The 18,838-nt window shown below is 48.7% G+C and overlaps 1 protein-coding gene across 2 annotated transcripts in view; it reads right to left on the reverse strand.

The window, feature by feature from the left end:
* clasp1a (cytoplasmic linker associated protein 1a) overlaps nucleotides 1–18,838 on the reverse strand; it is a 137,914-nt gene that overhangs the window by 55,414 nt on the left and 63,662 nt on the right. For both annotated transcript variants that reach the window (XM_056576028.1, XM_056576027.1), the window contains 6 exons: nucleotides 16,506–16,610; nucleotides 14,144–14,247; nucleotides 12,589–12,612; nucleotides 11,124–11,368; nucleotides 1,462–1,525; nucleotides 932–1,095 (listed from right to left, as the gene is read on the reverse strand). In XM_056576028.1, the coding sequence (XP_056432003.1) occupies nucleotides 932–1,095; nucleotides 1,462–1,525; nucleotides 11,124–11,368; nucleotides 12,589–12,612; nucleotides 14,144–14,247; nucleotides 16,506–16,610 (706 nt within the window). The remainder of the gene's footprint in view (nucleotides 1–931; nucleotides 1,096–1,461; nucleotides 1,526–11,123; nucleotides 11,369–12,588; nucleotides 12,613–14,143; nucleotides 14,248–16,505; nucleotides 16,611–18,838) is intronic.

The following is an 18,838-nucleotide window of genomic DNA, read 5'->3' on the forward strand; positions in this document are numbered from 1 at the left end:
CCAATCACAGTCTTTGCGAGCTGCGTAGGGCCGTAGTGTTTTAGTCGCATAGTCAGGAATTTTGGCCGACGCACGTAAGGGGGGACATTTTACCGCGCAAGGGGGGGTTATGTATCTTACGTGCTTACGCGTTACGTCTAAAACAGAGCATATATCGGCCTCAGTCACACGTATACCGACCGGCCCCTTGAGTCACTGAAAAAAAAAATTGTGGCCCCTCATCATTTCTACTTGAGTACCCCTGAAGTAGACTAAACGCTATAAGACTACAGTTAGCCATCTCATTCCAAGATCTTTTTGTGTGAAGTGAAAAAAACTATGCCTCATGCTAAATTTTTCCGTCTCCTCCCAACTAAACAAGCGGCGTCTCTTCGGAGCTGTCATTTTCTTTAATGAGCCGCGGCAATGTTTCAAATGAACTCCTAACGCTGCTCATTGTGGGCGTTCGAGCCCGCTCTCTACACACGGTCAACTTGCAGTAAGCATGCCTCGTGTTTCAATTAAAAACACAGGTCGTGTGGCGCTTAGAGCCACTGCCTCAGAGCCAGTGTGTGAGTCGGAGGCAGAACGGGAGAGGGATAAGCAGAGTTACGAAATAGCAGGCGGTTGGCGCGTCTCGAAATGGCTGTTATTTCAAATAGCACATTTTAATCTGACCAGTTAACCGGTTTCAACCGGTTAATGAGGCTCGGTGGTCAGTCATGAATATTTTACATTTTCGCCAGCCCTATTCCCAATATTAATAATACTTCCTATTCTCTTAAGGTAATGAGAATCTTGAGAACTGGTTATTACAACAAACAAAAAAAAAAAAAAACATTAATTTACACTAATAAATTACACTAATAATTAACAAAATAATAATAAATAGATAACAAAACCAAAATGATTAAAAGATTGCTGACTGTCTTAGCGTCGGGGTGGTCCTCACCGTGTGATGTCCAGGGCCTTCTGGACTTTGGCCTGCACAGAGCCCAGCAGGTCCGCACCCATCTTCTTCAGCAGCTGGGTAAGCAGGACAAAGAGCCAGTCCTGCAGGTCATCCCGGTGCACCGTCACAAAGTCCACGAGCGTCTCCAGAAACATGCTGAAAACCTGGGGGGAGGGGGGAATCGTCATACATTGCTGCCGGCTTACATACAAGCAGGAGGACCTATTCTGTATTTATTTGCGAATGTGCTTCATGGTAAATAAAAGGGCCTTTTTGGGTGGAATCTACACACGCACACACACACATGCACACGCACACTTACCCTCTGTGGTTAAATCCACACCATGGCAGGCAACAGGCAACGATCAAGAGAGAGAGACACATTTAGTTTCAAGTCACTGCATGGTTGTTATGCGACAGGTGCATCATGATAATGAAAACACATGCTTATTGTTATGATTGCTAACCTAAAACACTGAAGAAGATGCGTATGTGTGTTGCTGGAAAATAGCATTGGCTCAAGATCATACCTTGCTATGGGGATCGGCAAACATCCTGGTGAAGATTTCACAAAGCCTCTTCAGTTCTACGCGGCTGCAGAAAACATGGTAAAAAACAAAACATTAAAACTCATAATAATAATAATGGATTGAATTTATATAGTGCTTTTCTAGACACTCAAGGACGCTTTACAGTGAAGGTGGGACCTCACTAAGCACCACCAGTGTGTAGCACCCACTTGGGTGATGCACAGCAGCCAATCTGTGCCAGAACACTCACCACACACCAGCATGAGGTGGAGAGTGAGGGGATTAATGAGTCAGCCAATTATACAGCAGTATGATTAGGGGGCCAGATTGAATGAGCCTAGTAGGGCCAGGACACCGGGAAAACCCCTACTCTTTGCGATGCCCTTTTTATGACCACAGTGAGTCAGGACCTCGGGTTTTTACATCTCCTCCGAAGGACGGCGCCTTCCACAGCACAGTGTCCCCGTCACTGCCCTAGGGCATCGGGATTGATGTTTATGATAAATCCCTCTTGCAAATCTTGGGTTAAATTTTTTTATATAATGTATAAATATACTTAAGTCATGCCCAACTAATCTTGTACACCGTTACGGCAAATCACAATTGCCGCCGCAAATTTGTAAGCCCAGAAACAATTGAATGTTAGTATGGGGGGACGTGTGACGTCTGGCCTGCAGGGGGAGTATGGGCAGGTTGGGAGCGCACCGGATTGGCTGGGGGGGTTGGACCTGAGTGCGAGCAGGTGTCAGCACTCAGGCCAATCAGGGAATGTTTGTATTTATGTGCCTGCTTTGTGGTTAGTAGGGGAAGCGGGGAGCAGAGAGAGAGAGGTCCAACGCGTTCCGTACCAGAGATCGCATGTCGTGGATCGCAAACGCGAGGACTCTCCCGGACATTACTTTCTATTTTAGTTTGAAGTCTCTGTTTTGTTTAGTTACGCTTTGCAATAAAGACGCCCCAGTGCGGGAAGACGAACTGTGGCCTCCGTGCGCTCTCTGAACCTGCTACAGTGGAGTCCAATGTGGGGCGGGCGCAGACATGGACCAGTCACCGCTAGGAAGCGTGCTCGAGGATCTGGCCCAGATGGCGGAACGGCAGGGCCGGCTCCAGCAGACCCAAAGCGACGTGCTCACAGAGCTGGCCCAGTCCTTTGCGGCCGATCGGGCCGTCCTACGGGAGCTCCTCGCCTCCGGGGGACGCGGCGAGGGACCCAGGGGAGCGGGACCCGTGGCCAACATCCACGTCCCAAAGATGGGGGAGGCGGACGATGCGGATGCCTTCCTGGAGACTTTTCAGGGGGTGGCCGAGGTCTCCGGGTGGCCTCGTCAGGAGTGGGCTCATCGTCTCCTGCCGCTCCTGACAGGGAAGGCCCAGCTTGCGGCCCACAGTCTGCCGGCCGGGGCCCAGCGGGACTATGGGACCATCGCCAGGGCCATCCGGGACCGGCTTGGCCTTTACCCGGAAGAACATTGTCGCCGGTTCCGGACACTGGCGTTCACCGAGGGGGACCGTCCCTTCGCCTTTGCCCAGCAGCTGCGGGACCAGGCGAGGAGGTGGCTGGTTCCAGACCAGAACTCGGCAGAGGACGTGGTGGAGCAGGTGTCCCTGGAGAGGTTCGTTGAGGGGCTTCCGGCCAGGACCTCCGCCTGAGTCTGGTACCACCGGCCCGAGAGCTTTTCCGCTGCAGTCGACCTAGCGGAGAGCCACCTGCAGCCCCCACCAACGGCCCAGCGACCACCAATACCGGTCCCACGCACCGGTGCAGCTGCCCTACGACGGGACAGGCCAAGCCCGGCGCCGAGGGCAAGAGGGGGGGTCCCCGTTCCGGAGCGGGCACGTGAATCACCTCCCACCCCCACTCCACAGACGGGAGCTCAAACGGCAGGGGAGGGGTGCTGGAGGTGCGGGCGGCCTTGTCACTTCCGGCGGGATTGCCCTCTAATGGAGGTGGGCCAGGTCGTCCGCGTCACCGGTGCCCCGTCTCCTCCCCACAATCCCGGCGAGGCGTATCCCTGTGAGGATACAGCGGGGTACGCACCAGGCGCTGTTGGACTCAGGCTGCATGCAGACCATGATCCACCAGCGTCTGGTGCGGTCCGAGGCGTTGGTGGAGGCGTCGAGCGTTTTGGTGAAGTGTATACACAGGGATGTGCACGAGTATCCTTTGGTGTTAAGGCGGCGGTTAGTTCGAGCCTCACGCATCCCTTGATTCTTGGGCTGGGTTTCCACAGGCTGTTAGGGGGACTATGGGGGTGCGGGCACGACCGGTAGGGACATGTAAGTCGTGTGCTGTGTTCTGCGCCGAGGCGGGGGCGGCCGACGCTGCTCAGGGATCGGGGGAGGCGGGGGATCCCCAACCCGAGGTCCCAGCGCCGAGGTTCCCACCGGTGGAGGATTTCCCCCTTGAGCAGTCTCGGGACGCCACACTGAGCTCAGCCTACGACCAGGTGATGGTTATCGATGGGAGTACGGCCCGGCCAGACGCAGCGCTGACTTACCCACACTTTATGGTGGTTAGGGATAGGCTTTATCGGGTGAGTCGTGACAGCCAGAGTGAGGAGGTTATTACCCAGTTGCTGGTACCCAGGAGCCGCCGGGAAATGGTTTTCCAGGCGGCGCATTATAACCCAATGGCAGGCCATTTGGGGTACGATAAAACACTTAACCGGATAATGGCCCGGTTCTATTGGCTGGGGATTCGGGCGGAGGTGCGCAGGTGGTGCGCATCCTGCCCCGAGTGCCAGTTGGTGAATCCCCCAGCCGTCCCCAGGGCTCCCTTACGGCCCCTTCCCCTGGTGGAAGCCCCTTTTGACAGCGTGGCCATGGACATTATCGGGCCATTAGAACGTTCCTCACACGGCTATCGATTTGTGTTGGTCCTGATCGACTACGCAACCCGATTCCCGGAAGCAATTCCGTTGCGCAACATCTCCGCGAAGAGTGTTGCGCAGGCATTGTTTCATGTCATATCGCGGGTGGGAATCCCGAAAGAGATTCTCACTGACCAGGGCACCAATTTCATGTCATGCACTATTAGGGAACTTTACCGGTTGTTAAAGGTCAAGGCCATCCGCACAAGCGTCTATCACCCAGCCACAGACGGCTTGTGTGAGAGGTTTAACCGGACGTTAAAGTCTATGATCCGTAAGTTCGTACACGAGGATGCTCGGAATTGGCATCAATGGCTAGACCCTCTGTTGTTTGCAGTGCGGGAAGTGCTCCAGGCTTCCACGGGGTTTTCCCCATTCGAGTTGCTTTATGGGCACAAGCCCAGGGGCGTCCTGGACCTCATTAAAGAAAACTGGGAGGAGGAGTCCAGTGACAGCAAGAACGAAATCCAGTACGTAATGGACTTGCGTGCAAAGCTTCACTCACTAGGGGTATTGTCACGTGAGCACTTGCACCGAGCCCAGGAGTCAGAGACGCCTGTAGGACAGAGGGACTAGATTACGCGATCTCACTCCGGGGGATAAGGTCCTTGTACTATTGCCCACCTCTAGCACCAAATTACTCGCGAAGTGGCAAGGGCCCTTTGTGGTCACGCGGGTTGGGAACGTGGATTACGAGGTGGCGCGTTCGGACAGGGGCGAAAACAATCAGGTCTACCACATCAACCTCCTAAAGAGGTGGAATGATGCGGCCCCTGTCGCGTTTGCGTCGACATTACCGGAGAGGGAAGAGCTCGGGCCGGACGTCCCTAGCCCAGGCCCCAACCCCCCGGTCGGTCAGGGCGAGGGTCTCTCAGGGAGTCAGGCGCGGGACGTTGCTGGTCTGCAACTCCGGTTCGCTGACGTCTTTTCGCCCCTGCCCGGTCGCACCCCGCTAATTACTCACAACATCGAGACGCAGCCCGGTTTGACGGTGCGGACACGCCCCTACAGGCTGCCCGTCCACAAACAAGATGTGGTGCGGCGCGAATTGGCAACGATGTTGGAGTTGGGCATGGTCGAGGAGTCTCACAGTGACTGGTGCAGTCCCGTCGTGCTTGTGGGGAAGCCGGACGGGTCTGTCCGGTTCTGTGTGGACTATCGTAGGGTGAATGCGGTGTCGAAGTTCGACGCCTACCCAATGCCTCGGATCGACGAGCTTGTGGACCGGCTTGGCATGGCCACCTATTATACGACTCTGGACTGCACGAAGGGCTACTGGCAGATTCCGCTGTCTCCAGCAGCCCGGGAAAAAACAGCCTTCTCCACTCCGCTCGGTCTGTACCAGTTTAAGGTGCTTCCGTTCGGGTTGTTCGGGGCCCCGGCCACGTTTCAGCGGCTGATGGACCGGGTCTTACGGCCCCACGCCGCATATGCTGCTGCCTACATTGATTACATCGTCATCTATAGCGGAACGTGGGAGCAGCATATGCGGCAGGTGGCGGCCATTCTTCAGTCGCTGAGACGGGCGGGGCTCACGGCCAACCCGAGGAAGTGTGTGATCGGGCGGAGGGAGATCCAATATCTGGGGTACCACCTGGGGGGGGGAAGGTCCGGCCACAGGTCGCAAAGACCGCAGCGGTCGCCACCTCCCCTCGGCCCAGGACCAAGAAAGAGGTGAGGCGGTTCTTGGGGCTGGCGGGGTATTACCGGCAGTTTGTACCACACTTCTCCGACCTGGCCAGCCCCTTGACCGACCTCACCCGTAAGAGGGCCCCAGATACAGTCCAGTGGTTGGAACCGTGTCAGGTGTCGTTTGAGGCTATTAAAACAGCCCTCTGTGGAAAGTCGGTCCTGTGTGCTCCTAACTTTGATCTCCCTTTCTCCCTGCAGACGGACGCGTCGGATAGGGGGTTGGGCGCGGTCCTGACCCAGCAGGTGGAGGGGGTCGACCGCTCGGTGCTGTACCTGAGCCGGAAGTTATCAGACCGGGAGGGTCGGTACAGCACAGTGGAGAAGGAGTGCCTCGCCATCCGGTGGGCGGTCGGCGCCCTCCGCTACTGCCTGCTGGGGCGCGCGTTCACCCTCTACTCCGACCACGTCCCCCTCCAGTGGCTCCACCTCATGAAGGACGTCAACGCGAGGATCACCCGGTGGTACCTCGCGTTGCAACCCTTTAACTTTCGGGTCGTGCACAGGCCTGGGGTGCAGATGGCCGTGGCGGACTTCCTCTCCCGCTCTGGGGGGGGGGGGAGTGAGTTGGCGGCCGGATGTGACCCCGGCCTGTGTCGGGCGGTGGGGGTGTGTGGGGGGACGTGTGACGTCTGGCCTGCAGGGGGAGTATGGGCAGGTTGGGAGCGCACCAGATAGGCTGGGGGGGTTGGACCTGAGTGCGAGCAGGTGTCAGCACTCAGGCCAATCAGGGAGTGTTTGTATTTATGTGCCTGCTTTGTGGTTAGTAGGGGAACCGGGGAGCAGAGAGAGAGAGGTCCAACGCGTTCCGTACCAGAGATCGCATGTCGTGGATCGTCTCTTTTTTTTTGTTACGCTTTGCAATAAAGACGCCCCAGTGCGGGAAGACGAACTGTGGCCTCCGTGCGCTCTCTGAACCTGCTACAGTTAGTTACTCTGTTTTTTAGGTCATTGTTTATTAATTAATCATGAAAGGATTTTCATAATGGGGAGACATTCAGTGCGTTTACATGACCCTCAAGAAAATCGAATTATTGGGTTAGTCCAACTATGAGTGGATTATTAAGATGCGTGTATACACCTTAGTCACACTATAATCGACTCGCATCGAGTTACTCATAGTCGAATTAAGACACCTAGATTATTCGATTGTTAGTCAAATTAAGTGTGCATGTATCGGGTCGGATCGCATGGATTCGAATTTTGCGTTCTGCACATGAATGAGACTTTTCCCGGGGGCCATGATCCGAAAGTATAAGGAGACGATATTCAAGTTGTTGTCGCCGTCGGAAAACGAGAGACGGCAATTTATTTAAAAAGGTGGCGAAGACGATGGAGGAAGCCGGTGTCGTGCAAATGTAGTTACCCCCTATAAGAAGTGTATCATCAACATGAATTCAGTACAAACTATGCTTCTGTTACGAGAGTAGCGTATGTGTGTGCTGGAGAATGGCAGTCTGTGGGCCCTATTTTAACGGTCTGAAACGCAAGTGGGAAGCGCAAAGCGCAAGTAGCTTTGTGGGCGGTTCTACGGCGCTATTGCTATTTTACAGGCGGATAAATGACGCTTGAGCCGCGGCGCGAGTGTCAAAAGGGTTGGTCTGAAGCAGCCTAATTACCCGTAGGTGTGGTTTGGGCGTAACGTGCAACAAACCAATGAGAGTGCCAGCTCCCATCCCCTTTAAGAGCCATGAGCGCATTTGAATCGGACGAGTTGATATTTTGACAGCGCGTCTGCAGTCTCCGATGAGACAGATGCACATGAATTTGCAAATGGCTTAGTTTATTGCCAAATAATATGGCCTAATTCACACATGGAATAAGGGGTTTTCTTCCACAACTTCAGAAATACTGAGTCCTCAAATAAATTTCGGCAGAGAAAACGTATGATAGGCTATAACATATGATATGCGGTAACTGTGGTTCTATTTAATGATGCAATACATTATAAACATTGTTTCTTATCAGTATTGTATGCTATCCTAATATGCATGTGTCCCCGCGGTAATAGACATTGCCATTGATTGTATTATGCGTTAAGTGTTTAGTTTGCCCAAGTGAAGGAGTTCAAGTACCTCGGGGTCTTGTTCGCGAGTGAGGGAACTATGGAGCGTGAGATTGGCCGGAGAATCGGAGCAGCGGGGGCGGTATTGCGTTCGCTTTACCGCACCGTTGTTACGAAAAGAGAGCTGAGCCGCAAGGCAAAGCTCTCAATCTACCGGTCGATCTTCGTTCCTATCCTCACCTATGGTCATGAGGGTTGGGTGATGACCGAAAGGATGAGATCGCGGGTACAAGCGGCCGAGATTAGTTTTCTCAGAAGGGTGGCTGGCGTCTCCCTTAGGGATAGGGTGAGAAGCTCAGCCATCCGTGAGGAACTCGGATTAGAGCCGCTGCTCCTTTACTTAGAAAGAAGTCAGCTGAGGTGGTTCGGGCATCTGGTAACGATGCCCTCTGGGCGCCTTCCTTGGGAGGCGTTTCAGGCAAGTCCAGTGGGGAGGAGACCTCGGGGAAGACCCAGGACTAGGTGGAGCGATTATATCTCAACACTGGCTTGGGAACGCCTCGGGATCCTCCCGTCAGAGCTGGTCAATGTGGCCCGGGAAAGGGAAGTCTGGGGCCCCCTGCTTGAGCTGCTCCCCCCGCGACCCGACCCCGGATAAGCGGACGAAGATGAGATGATGATGAGTGTTTAGTTTGCGTGTGTTTAAACAGAGCACACACGCGCGCCCGCATTCATTCATTCTTTTTAACACTCACTCGCGGTAAAACAATGTTTTTCACGATAAAATAGGCCTACTCATCAATCCTAAAAGTTATGGGCATGTAGGCCTACACGATGTCTGTGTCAAGAAAATATGTGTTTGCTGTACGGTGTTTGCAGATGCATTGATTTAAAAGTACAACTTATTACCGCTGCATCAGCTGTTTTTTTTTTTTTGCTTTCCCAAATAATTTACCAAGAATGTGCGGCTAGGTAGATGAGAGAAGCAAAGTGTATGCGCGAGGTGCACAAGCAATCCGTATGCATCGCATGCGCATGTATGCTTGCGCCCTTAAAAAAGCATCTGAACAACGCGCCACTGACTTTAAACCAGGTATTTCCTGGTCAGTAGCGCAATGGTATTCAGAGACGGCAAAATACCGTTTGCGCCAGAACACGCCTCCTCCTTCCGCCGAACTGCCCCTTGGGGCGCATGATCAATCCCTAATTTACCGGCGAGTGGCGCTGGTGGGAAAAGAACGCTCTGCGCCAGTTGTAAACTAGCAACGACACATTCGCCAGTGACTAAGACACTTGCGCCGGATGCAAGATAGGGCCCTGTGTGTGTGTAAGTCACTACAGCGAGTGAGTGGACGAGCGAGGAGAGCGAGCGGTTGAGGAGAGCGAGCGTGTCAGTTTAGTGAATGAACGAGTCTGGTTGTTTCTGTGCAAACGACGTGTACTGTTAAGTTAGTGGAACTACGAATAATGTACCCAGCCTGTCAATAATCGGTGGCCGCTTCATTCCGACCTATAAGCAGACCCACTGCCGGTCAAAGTGAAGTGTGTTACCCCCGAGAGAACATTTACATTTACATTTAGGGCATTTAGCAGACGCTTTTATCCGAAGCGACTTACAATAAGTACATTTGTAATAAGAAGTGCATCAATATATCGTGAGGAAGGGCCGGATTCTGCGGATGTTGTAAAGTGCAAATCTGCAGGATCGGGCAACTGCAGTGATGTTTGCAGTGCAGGATAATTGATTGTCCAGTACCACCCCGAGGTTTCTGGCAGTTGGAGAGGGAGATACCGTGATGTCCTCGGCGGTGACCAGTAAATCCATGTGTGGGCAGTCTTTCCCTGGGATTAGGAGGAGCTCGGTTTTGTTGAGGTTAAGCCTCAGGTGATGGGCAGTTGTCCAGGTGCTGACGTCCGCCAGACATTCCGATATGCGTGTTGCAATCAGGGTTTTCTCAGATGAGGGGAAAGAGAGAAATAGCATTGGCCCTGGAGGGCCCTGGAGGGAACGTCTCTCCTGTGCTCCTCGACTAGGGTCTGGGAGCCGACAGCAGGAAAGGTGTAACATTTCGATTTCACCCAAGGCTGAAATAAAAGTACATGCGTTTCTAAATGTTGGTCATCAACGAGGTTGTAAAGTAGGAACTTCGGGAATATCTGTCAAAATAAATGTTTTTTTACGATCTTTATTCATTCATTGCGCCGCGGCCGAACTGACGGGGATATTCTCTGATATTATCAATCGTATAGACTACGTCAGGTTCTCCGACTCTCTGGTACTTCAGCAACAAGTTAATACTCGTAGTGAGGGTTATCTCGGCCATGGTGGAGAAGGAATTGGGGTAAAGGAACTTTGGCTTTGACTCTCTGAAGTCCATATTGAAACGCGACATAGAGGAGAAAGGGATCGTTGCCGTATGTGGGACAGCTGTCAGTTCACTTTGGGTCCATTTTTCCTCCCGCTGCTCCGCCGCCGGAGGAGTCTGCATACGACCGAGAGGTAGGAACAATTTAGCGTTGGAGAAATGACATGGACCCGAAGTGACAGCTGTCTACTGAAAACATCTTTCTCGAATGCTGCGGCCGCCTGAGTTTGTTGTTGCTAGTGACGTAAAGAGGTCAACCGGTGGCTCTATTACCACTAGTTGAAATGGGCACAGCGCCACTATCGTACCGGGGAAAGAAATGTTTCGGCCAATGAATCGATTTTTTCACCGCCATGTATACTCGGACGATTGCAGTTGTCCGATTGAGGAGCATAATCGAACTATGGCCTTAATCTGATTAAGCTGTGTATGTAAACGTACTGACTGTTACGTGTGGATCTGCCACAGAAGTTTTCATGCAAGATGTGGCAAAACAACGTTTTGATTAGCCTAGGTGACGGTTATTTACATTTCTTTTGGATTCTCCTCTAACTACGGTCCAGTATCGCCAACAAAATTGCTCTCTTATATTTGGTCATCACTGAAGCCAGACATGGAGAATGGGGTATTAAAGAAATAAATACATTAAGTTTCATTAGTTAGGTGCTGTCGGTTCAATAACAGCAGAACCAGCAGCACCAGATCAGTGTATCCCATCACAGGCGACCCCACCTCAGTATTCTCTGGCTCTTGAGCAGGTTCTGCAGGCCCAGCAGGCCCTCCTTCCTCTCGGACCAGTTGGAGCTGGCGCAGTGGTTGAGGACCTCCGCCACGTCCTCCGTCTGACGCAGGTAGTGGGGAATGCTGCCGTTGCGGGAGCCATACGAGCGCTCCGAGCAGGCGCTGGACGCGTCGCTGTTGGCGTCGTCGTCCGAGTACATACCCGGCGACTCGTACCGCCGTCTCATTGGCTTCCGCTGTGGGGAGGGGCGAGGGGCAAGGGTTAGTCGTACGTAATTATGTCAAAACTAGACAATGGTGGAAATGCGAGGGTACTGCAAGGTTACATGTGACGTAATTAATGAAATTGATACATTTACAATGATTGTAAAAGCAATATAGATAATTGTGACTAATGACATAAATATTGTTCAGTAAATATAGTTTCTTGTTATTATCAAAACTAAACAATGGTGGAAATGTGAGGGTACTGCAAGGTTACATGTGACGTAATTAATGACACGGATACATTTACAATGATTTTAAAAGCAATATAGATTATTCTGAATAATGACATAAATATTGTTCAGTAAATATAGTTTCTTGTTATTATTTCTTTATGATATACATATACATATTTTGACTGCATGTGTATTTGCGTATTTATATTTTTTTGCATGAGGTGGACCTCGAAAGATCTTAATGATAATTTAGTGGTACTAAAGTCAAAGAACCACTGCGGTACAGTATAGTGCAAGTTCCATTACGATAAACTTAGAGGTAGGAATTTGACCTAGGTACTATCACAACAAAACAGGGTAGGGTTGCACAGCGTTGATTGTGCTACATAAATAAATAAATAAATTGACAAAAAAACGACACAATGGTAGAGTTTAGACTAGGTTTGATTATGACAAAACTACACAATGGTAGAGATAAGACTAGGTTTGATCACAACATAACTAATCAATGGTAGAGATAAGCCAAGGTTTGATTATGACAAAACTACACAATGATAGATATTAGAATAATTTTGTTTATGACAAAACTACTCAATGGTAGAGATTAACCAAGGTTTGATCACAAGGTTAGAGATCGGCCTAGGATTTGTTCCACGATTACAGAGCTCAGAGTTTGATTACAACAATGTTTAAAATGCACAGCTGCAATTAAAGCAAATAAATACTTAACAATAGTATGCATGTGTCTTGATTATAAATGGTGTGATATGGCTGAATTTAAACAATTCACAGAAAAACTAAAAAAAACATCACAATGCGTGATACAAAATGATCAGAATCACAAAACACACTGGTTTGAAAAGCAGGGATTGGGATGGACCTAATGGAAAACTAAAGTGAAAAGAAAGATTTGGAGGTGGGTGATGAAACGAAAAGTTGGGAAGCTGCCAGTCGGTGAACTGAGTGGAGATTCTAGCATGTTTGAGTATGTGGCGGAGAGAGAACTGGACAACTACCTTGTTCCTGGAGTCTCCTAATAGCTGAACATCCAAGGGGAGACAGAAAAAGGAGGGGGGGGGGGGGGGAGAGGTTTTAAAAGGTAAGGATTGAACAGTTTAAACAGGAGAAGGTTATTTAAGATATCAGTTTCAAGGAATCTATAGCAGGTCTATGGGTGAAATACGCCATTTGTTAAAAAAATTGTGAACAAATACAAATGCAGATCAACATGTAGGGCCCTATTTTAACGGTCTGAAACGCAAGTGGGAAGCGCAAAGCGCAAGTAGCTTTGTGGGCGGTTCTACGGCGCTATCGCTATTTTAAAGGCGGATAAATGACACTTGCGTCGCGGCGCAAGTGTCAAAAGGGTTGGTCTGAAGCAGCCTAGTTACCCGTAGGTGTGGTTTGGGCGTAACGTCCAACAAACCAATGAGAGTGCCAGCTCCCATCCCCTTTAAGAGCCATGAGCGCATTTGAATCGGACGAGTTAATATTTTGACAGCGCGTCTGCAGTCTCTGATGAGACAGATGCACATGAATTTCAAACTGAGTCCTCAAATACATTTCGGCAAAGAAAACGTATATGATATAACATATGATATGCGGTAACTGTGGTTCTATTTAATGACATACGCAATACATTATAAACATTGTTTCTTATCAGTATTGTATGCTATCCTAATATGCATGTGTCCCCGCGGTAATAGACATTGCCATTGATTGTATTATGCGTTACGTGTTTAGTTTGCGTGTGTTTAAACAGAGCACACACGCGCGCCCGCATTCATTCATTCTTTTTAACACTCACTCGCGGTAAAACAATGTTTTTCACGATCAAATACTCATCAATCCTAAAAGTTATGGGCATGTGGGCCTACACGATGTCTCTGTCAAGAAAATATGTGTTTGCTGTACGCTGTTTGCAGATGCATTGATTTTAAAGTACAACTTATTACCGCTGCATCAGCTGTTCTTTCCCAAATAATTTACCAAGAATGTGTGGCTAGGTAGATGGGAGAAGCAAAGTGTATGCGCGAGATGCACAAGCAATCCGTATGCATCGCATGCGCATGTATGCATGCGCCCTTAAAATAGCATCTGAACAACGCGCCACTGACTTTAAACCAGGTATTTCCTGGTCAGTAGCGCAATGGCATTCAGAAACGGCAAAATACCGTTTGCGCCAGAACACGCCTCCTCCTTCCGCCGAACCGCCCCTTGGGGCGCATGATCAATCCCTAATTTACCGGCGAGTGGCGGTGGTTGGAAAAGAACGCTCTGCGCCAGTTGTAAACTAGCAACGACACATGCGCCAGTGACTAAGTCACTTGCGCCGGATGCAAGATAGGGCCCGTAGACTCCTAACATGTTATATTGGCAAAGGATTCAAAAACACGATCTAAATTCAATCATTCATTTCAAAGCTATAATGACTTGTGACTATAGTGAATCAAACAATGTCTGAATAGAAACTCAACATCCTCCAGTTGTTTGTCACCAGTTACCTTGTTAGGTGAATTCCAATTACATCATTACAGATCAGTACATCATGGGAGCCTCAAGGTGACCTACCAGAGCGTCTGCCACGGCCGCCTCCACCTCGGTGCCGGTGTTCAGGACCCTCATGGCGTTGACCGACGCAGAGATTCTAGCCTGGTGGAGCAGGCCATAGCGATCTGGCGCAGAGAGCGGGGGATGGACGGTGGTGTTTAAAAAGTGTGACCACATAATATTCTACCACTCATACTACGTGTATGTGAGACATGTTTTCTGTATATCTTTTTGCAGTTTTACTATTTTCTTGTTATTTATATCGCCTATTAAATCGTATACTTTCCTGTATATCCCGTCTGGGATTTTGTATGGGATAGTACCTTCTTATCTTGTCAACAATGCATACTCGTGTCAAAAAATGCATTTTAAGGGATCCTTTGTTAAGCAAACTCTTCAATCCAGTTACATAGGGTCATGGAGTAGGAGAAAATCCATGTTTCCAAGCACCGAATACACAGGAATGTAAAAATAAAATAAAATATAAACATTTAGAAAGGAAAGTTAGACCCCAAAAAGAAGAACCTGGATTGCTTGGAGGTCAGAGAGGGACAAGTGAACCCATCCACCAGAGAAGAAGAAACCATTAAGAGAGCGTATGGAAGATGACGATTTTAGGGGTTCAAATGAACAAAACAACCTTAAAGGAAGCATTCATAGTAATATCAAATAAGTCCCAATGATAAATAAAGAGGCCTGAGCCAAAGTATGAATTTGAAGAACATAAATACAGAGAATAACCCATTCCTCGTTACTAATATGGGAGGCTGACTCGTGGGGAATTAAATAAAAGTTAACCAAACGACACAGACAACAACCACAAGCAACACCAACAAAGATCACATTAGTTCACCAACAACACAAGTCAGGTACAGTTCTCTTAACAGCTAAACAATATAAAAAATATATACATAAAGAATTATATACATATACTTCTATAGAAAAACGTATATACATTTATATTTATATATACATACAAAAGAAAAATACAAATATAAATAAAAAACTCAAAAAGCAACATCACATGTCTCTTTTAAAGGCAAATATATGAAAAATATGAAATAAAATATACATCCAAAGAAAGTGAATAATAGTTTTCGATTTGGTCACAGACTCGTGCTTGGGTGCATGCAGGTGGCTCATCAAATCTACGGATCCACTGAGCTTATCACAGGGAGGGACGGGGTGAATGAGACTAGGAGGAGGGGTGAAGTGGCGGAGGGGTGGGGATACTTAGGGGCATGCAGGTCACCTGACTGGCTGTGGGGGTCTGCTGTGGACAAAGCACTGGTGGAGCGAGACTGATGTCGGGAGGCTGTAGGGGAGAGGGTTCACCCGGAAGGGAGGGGGGGTTAAAAGTGATAGACAGCAGCACAGGGGCTGCAACAGGGATAGGTACAAGTTAAAGGTACTGATACAGGTAACATTGTGACAATTAAAGGTGCTGTTAAAAGTACTATTACAAGTACTATTACAGGGACTGTTACAAGTCACAGATGGTGATACAAGTACTGTTACAGGTCGTGTTACAACTGATGTTATAAATTGCAGACACTGTTAAAAGGTACAGGTACTGTGACAATATCCATTACAGTCTATCCACAGTCACACGTTAAATGTACTGTTAAAAGCTACTATTTCTGTTACAAGTAATGTTACATACATGGTTATAAGTTACATGTCCGGTTATAAGTTAGAGATACCGTAACAAGTACCTTTACAGGCATTAATACAAATTACAGGCACTGTTACAAGTTACTGATTTCAGAACCAAGCTTTTCACATCCAAATCAATGTGTAGAACTATGTATTAACGTGGGGTTGACTATGGACATTTGAAGCTGGATATGCTAAAGAGAAAATAAATGCCATAGATTCCTTGATATCGTAGCCACCTGGATTTCCAACTGTGACATCACTTCCTCTGCTAGTTCAATAATACATACAGATAATACATGTTCTTTCTTTCTGAAGTGCCACTCACAACCTACCACAAGGTGGTTTGAGGCATTCAATGCACATGACATCTTAATGTAATCTACAAACACAACGGCAAACCTCCACTCTATGATATTTATAAATTAGTCCATGCAGAGACAGGAGAAAGAGAGAGAGAATGATTGGCATGACTGACAGACAAGAGAAACAGCAAAGGTCGAGAACAGGATCATTGGACCATAGATGAGACAAAATAATATCTCATGGTCACCAAGGAACACATCCGTCACAGAAACATACAACAGAGGCATGCAGTTGTATCAAACACAGAAAGACAGAAAGTCACATGCAGCTGTTTGGTTCAGTGTGGATTATTCTCTTCTCTTTTTGGACAGCCTCTGGGCTCCATACCGGGGGGTTGGAGGCCGTTCTGGTCAGTACTCACCCAGAGACGTGAAGCCCCGTGCAGGGCTGGTGTCTCGGCTACTCTCACGACTGGTGTCGCGGCTGCAGCCCTGTGACATGCTGGGACGGGGGATGCGGCTCCGGGCTAGCGTATGATAGGGGGAAGCAGCAGGAACAAGAGCTTTACCACACAGCCTGGCTGTCAGGACCACAAAGTAGGACAAGGTGTCAGGGTTAACAGGCCTCAAAGAAGGGGAGGCCAGGGGTCGGGGAGGGGAGAGAGAGGGGCGATCCAGGGTGACACACTCACAAGGAGGAGAACGAGAGAAAGAGAGAGTGTAGGGTGACGGTGGTGAACAATACTGCTGGTTAGGAGGAGACCAATGTCTCAGCGGGTTGAACATACAAGGGTTAATGCACACATGTGAATCCATAACTGTGATGATTCCTTTCTTTCTAAGAATGAACATAATTTAAAAGGACTAGGCCCACCCTCCCTGTTGAGTATTTTCAACAATTGATCCAAATAAAAGCAGACTAAACGGGCAAATCTTGTAAATAATCTGTTACTGGCAACCAAGCAAAAGCATCTCAATAAACAAAATAAACATGTTATCCCAATCCAGGAGAAGCCAATGGCACTTCCAAATGCCCCACTGAGAGATTTTCCAAATTAAACAGTTGCAAAAATGGGGAAATGATTGGCCACTGAAGATTGACCCCTAGCCGATCAACCTATCCCAGGAAGAAGAGGAGATTGAGGAGGCGACAGTAGTAGTCCTATGCTGCTATGATTTTGCTTCCATGGCAAGGTTTTATAGGATTTTTTGTTCCACTATGGAAGATGGGATGTTGCCATGGAGTAGGAATTTCAATGTCGACCATCTCTCTATAAAAATCTACAATTATCATATTTAAAATATTATACATTTTACAGACATACGAATTTCTTATACTAATGATAAAATGTATAAAGTTAAAATCACTCATTCGTCATATATTTGATACAACAGGGCAAACCAGTAGAGGAATGTGTGTGTGTGTCTGGCAACATTTTTTAGATGAACTCACATACTACATACTACCAAGGTACTGGAGTTTATCTCTTTCAGGAAATAAAGTTAACACAGGTTGATAGTTCCTCTTTGCATCATCGCTGTCACAAAACTGTGTCAGCAGCGCCTGACACGGTTTACTCAAATAAGAACAGCACATGAGGAATATCATCAAATCTAATCTACAAGCAAAACCAGGCTTCTTTCCTGCCCGTCTATGAAAATTCTGATAAAATGCATGAAATATACATTTTCATAAGCAACCTACTGCTCTCCATGTCTATTATCTTGAACAGGTCCTCCCAATCAGCATTATCTGTAGTATGTCAATTAGCATGACTGTAAGCTTGACCCTCAAACACGACCTTCAGCATGTGGCTTAGCATGTTGATTAGCAGGACTTGTTTACTGAACATACATACAACAACATAAGCATGTTATTTTGCCAGTCCGTTAAAGAGATACTTCACCGGTGGGAATATGAAGGTTTTATGAATTAAATAATCAATGTATTATATCGCGAGTGAGGGTACTATGGAGCGTGAGATTGGCCGGAGAATCGGAGCAGCGGGGGCGGTATTGCGTTCGCTTTACCGCACCGTTGTAACGAAAAGAGAGCTGAGCCGCAAGGCAAAGCTCTCGATCTACCGGTCGATCTTCGTTCCTATCCTCACCTATGGTCATGAGGGCTGGGTGATGACCGAAAGGACGAGATCGCGGGTACAAGCGGCCGAGATGAGTTTTCTCAGAAGGGTGGCTGGCGTCTCCCTTAGGGATAGGGTGAGAAGCTCAGCCATCCGTGAGGAACTCGGATTAGAGCCGCTGCTCCTTTACTTAGAAAGGAGTCAGCTGAGGTGGTTCGGGCATCTGGTAAGGATGCCCACTGGGCGCCTTCCTTGGGAGGTGTTTCAGGCACGTCCAGTGGGGAGGAGACCTCGGGGAAGACCCAGGACTAGGTGGAGAGATTATATCTCAACACTGGCCTGGGAACGCCTCGGGATCCCCCCGTCAGAGCTGGTCAATGTGGCCCGGGAAAGGGAAGTCTGGGGCCCCCTGCTTGAGCTGCTCCCCCCGCGACCCGACCCCGGATAAGCGGATGACGATGAGGATGTATTATAAATGTGAAAAAAATATTGAAATCGGTTCATCCTAGCCTGAAAAAAGGCAGAAAGAGTGTTTTCATTGTCTCTCTGGCTCAAAGTAAGAAACCCTCCAACTACCACAGTGCATTGCGCTCGCTGCCCCGCCCACCTGTCGGTCTCCCCCTCAGTACGCGAGCTCCCGCCCCCTCTCATTCCTTATTGGTGGAAAAATTAGC

Source organism: Gadus chalcogrammus, chromosome 17 (genome assembly GCF_026213295.1).
Source record: "Gadus chalcogrammus isolate NIFS_2021 chromosome 17, NIFS_Gcha_1.0, whole genome shotgun sequence".
Lineage (NCBI taxonomy): Eukaryota > Metazoa > Chordata > Actinopteri > Gadiformes > Gadidae > Gadus > Gadus chalcogrammus.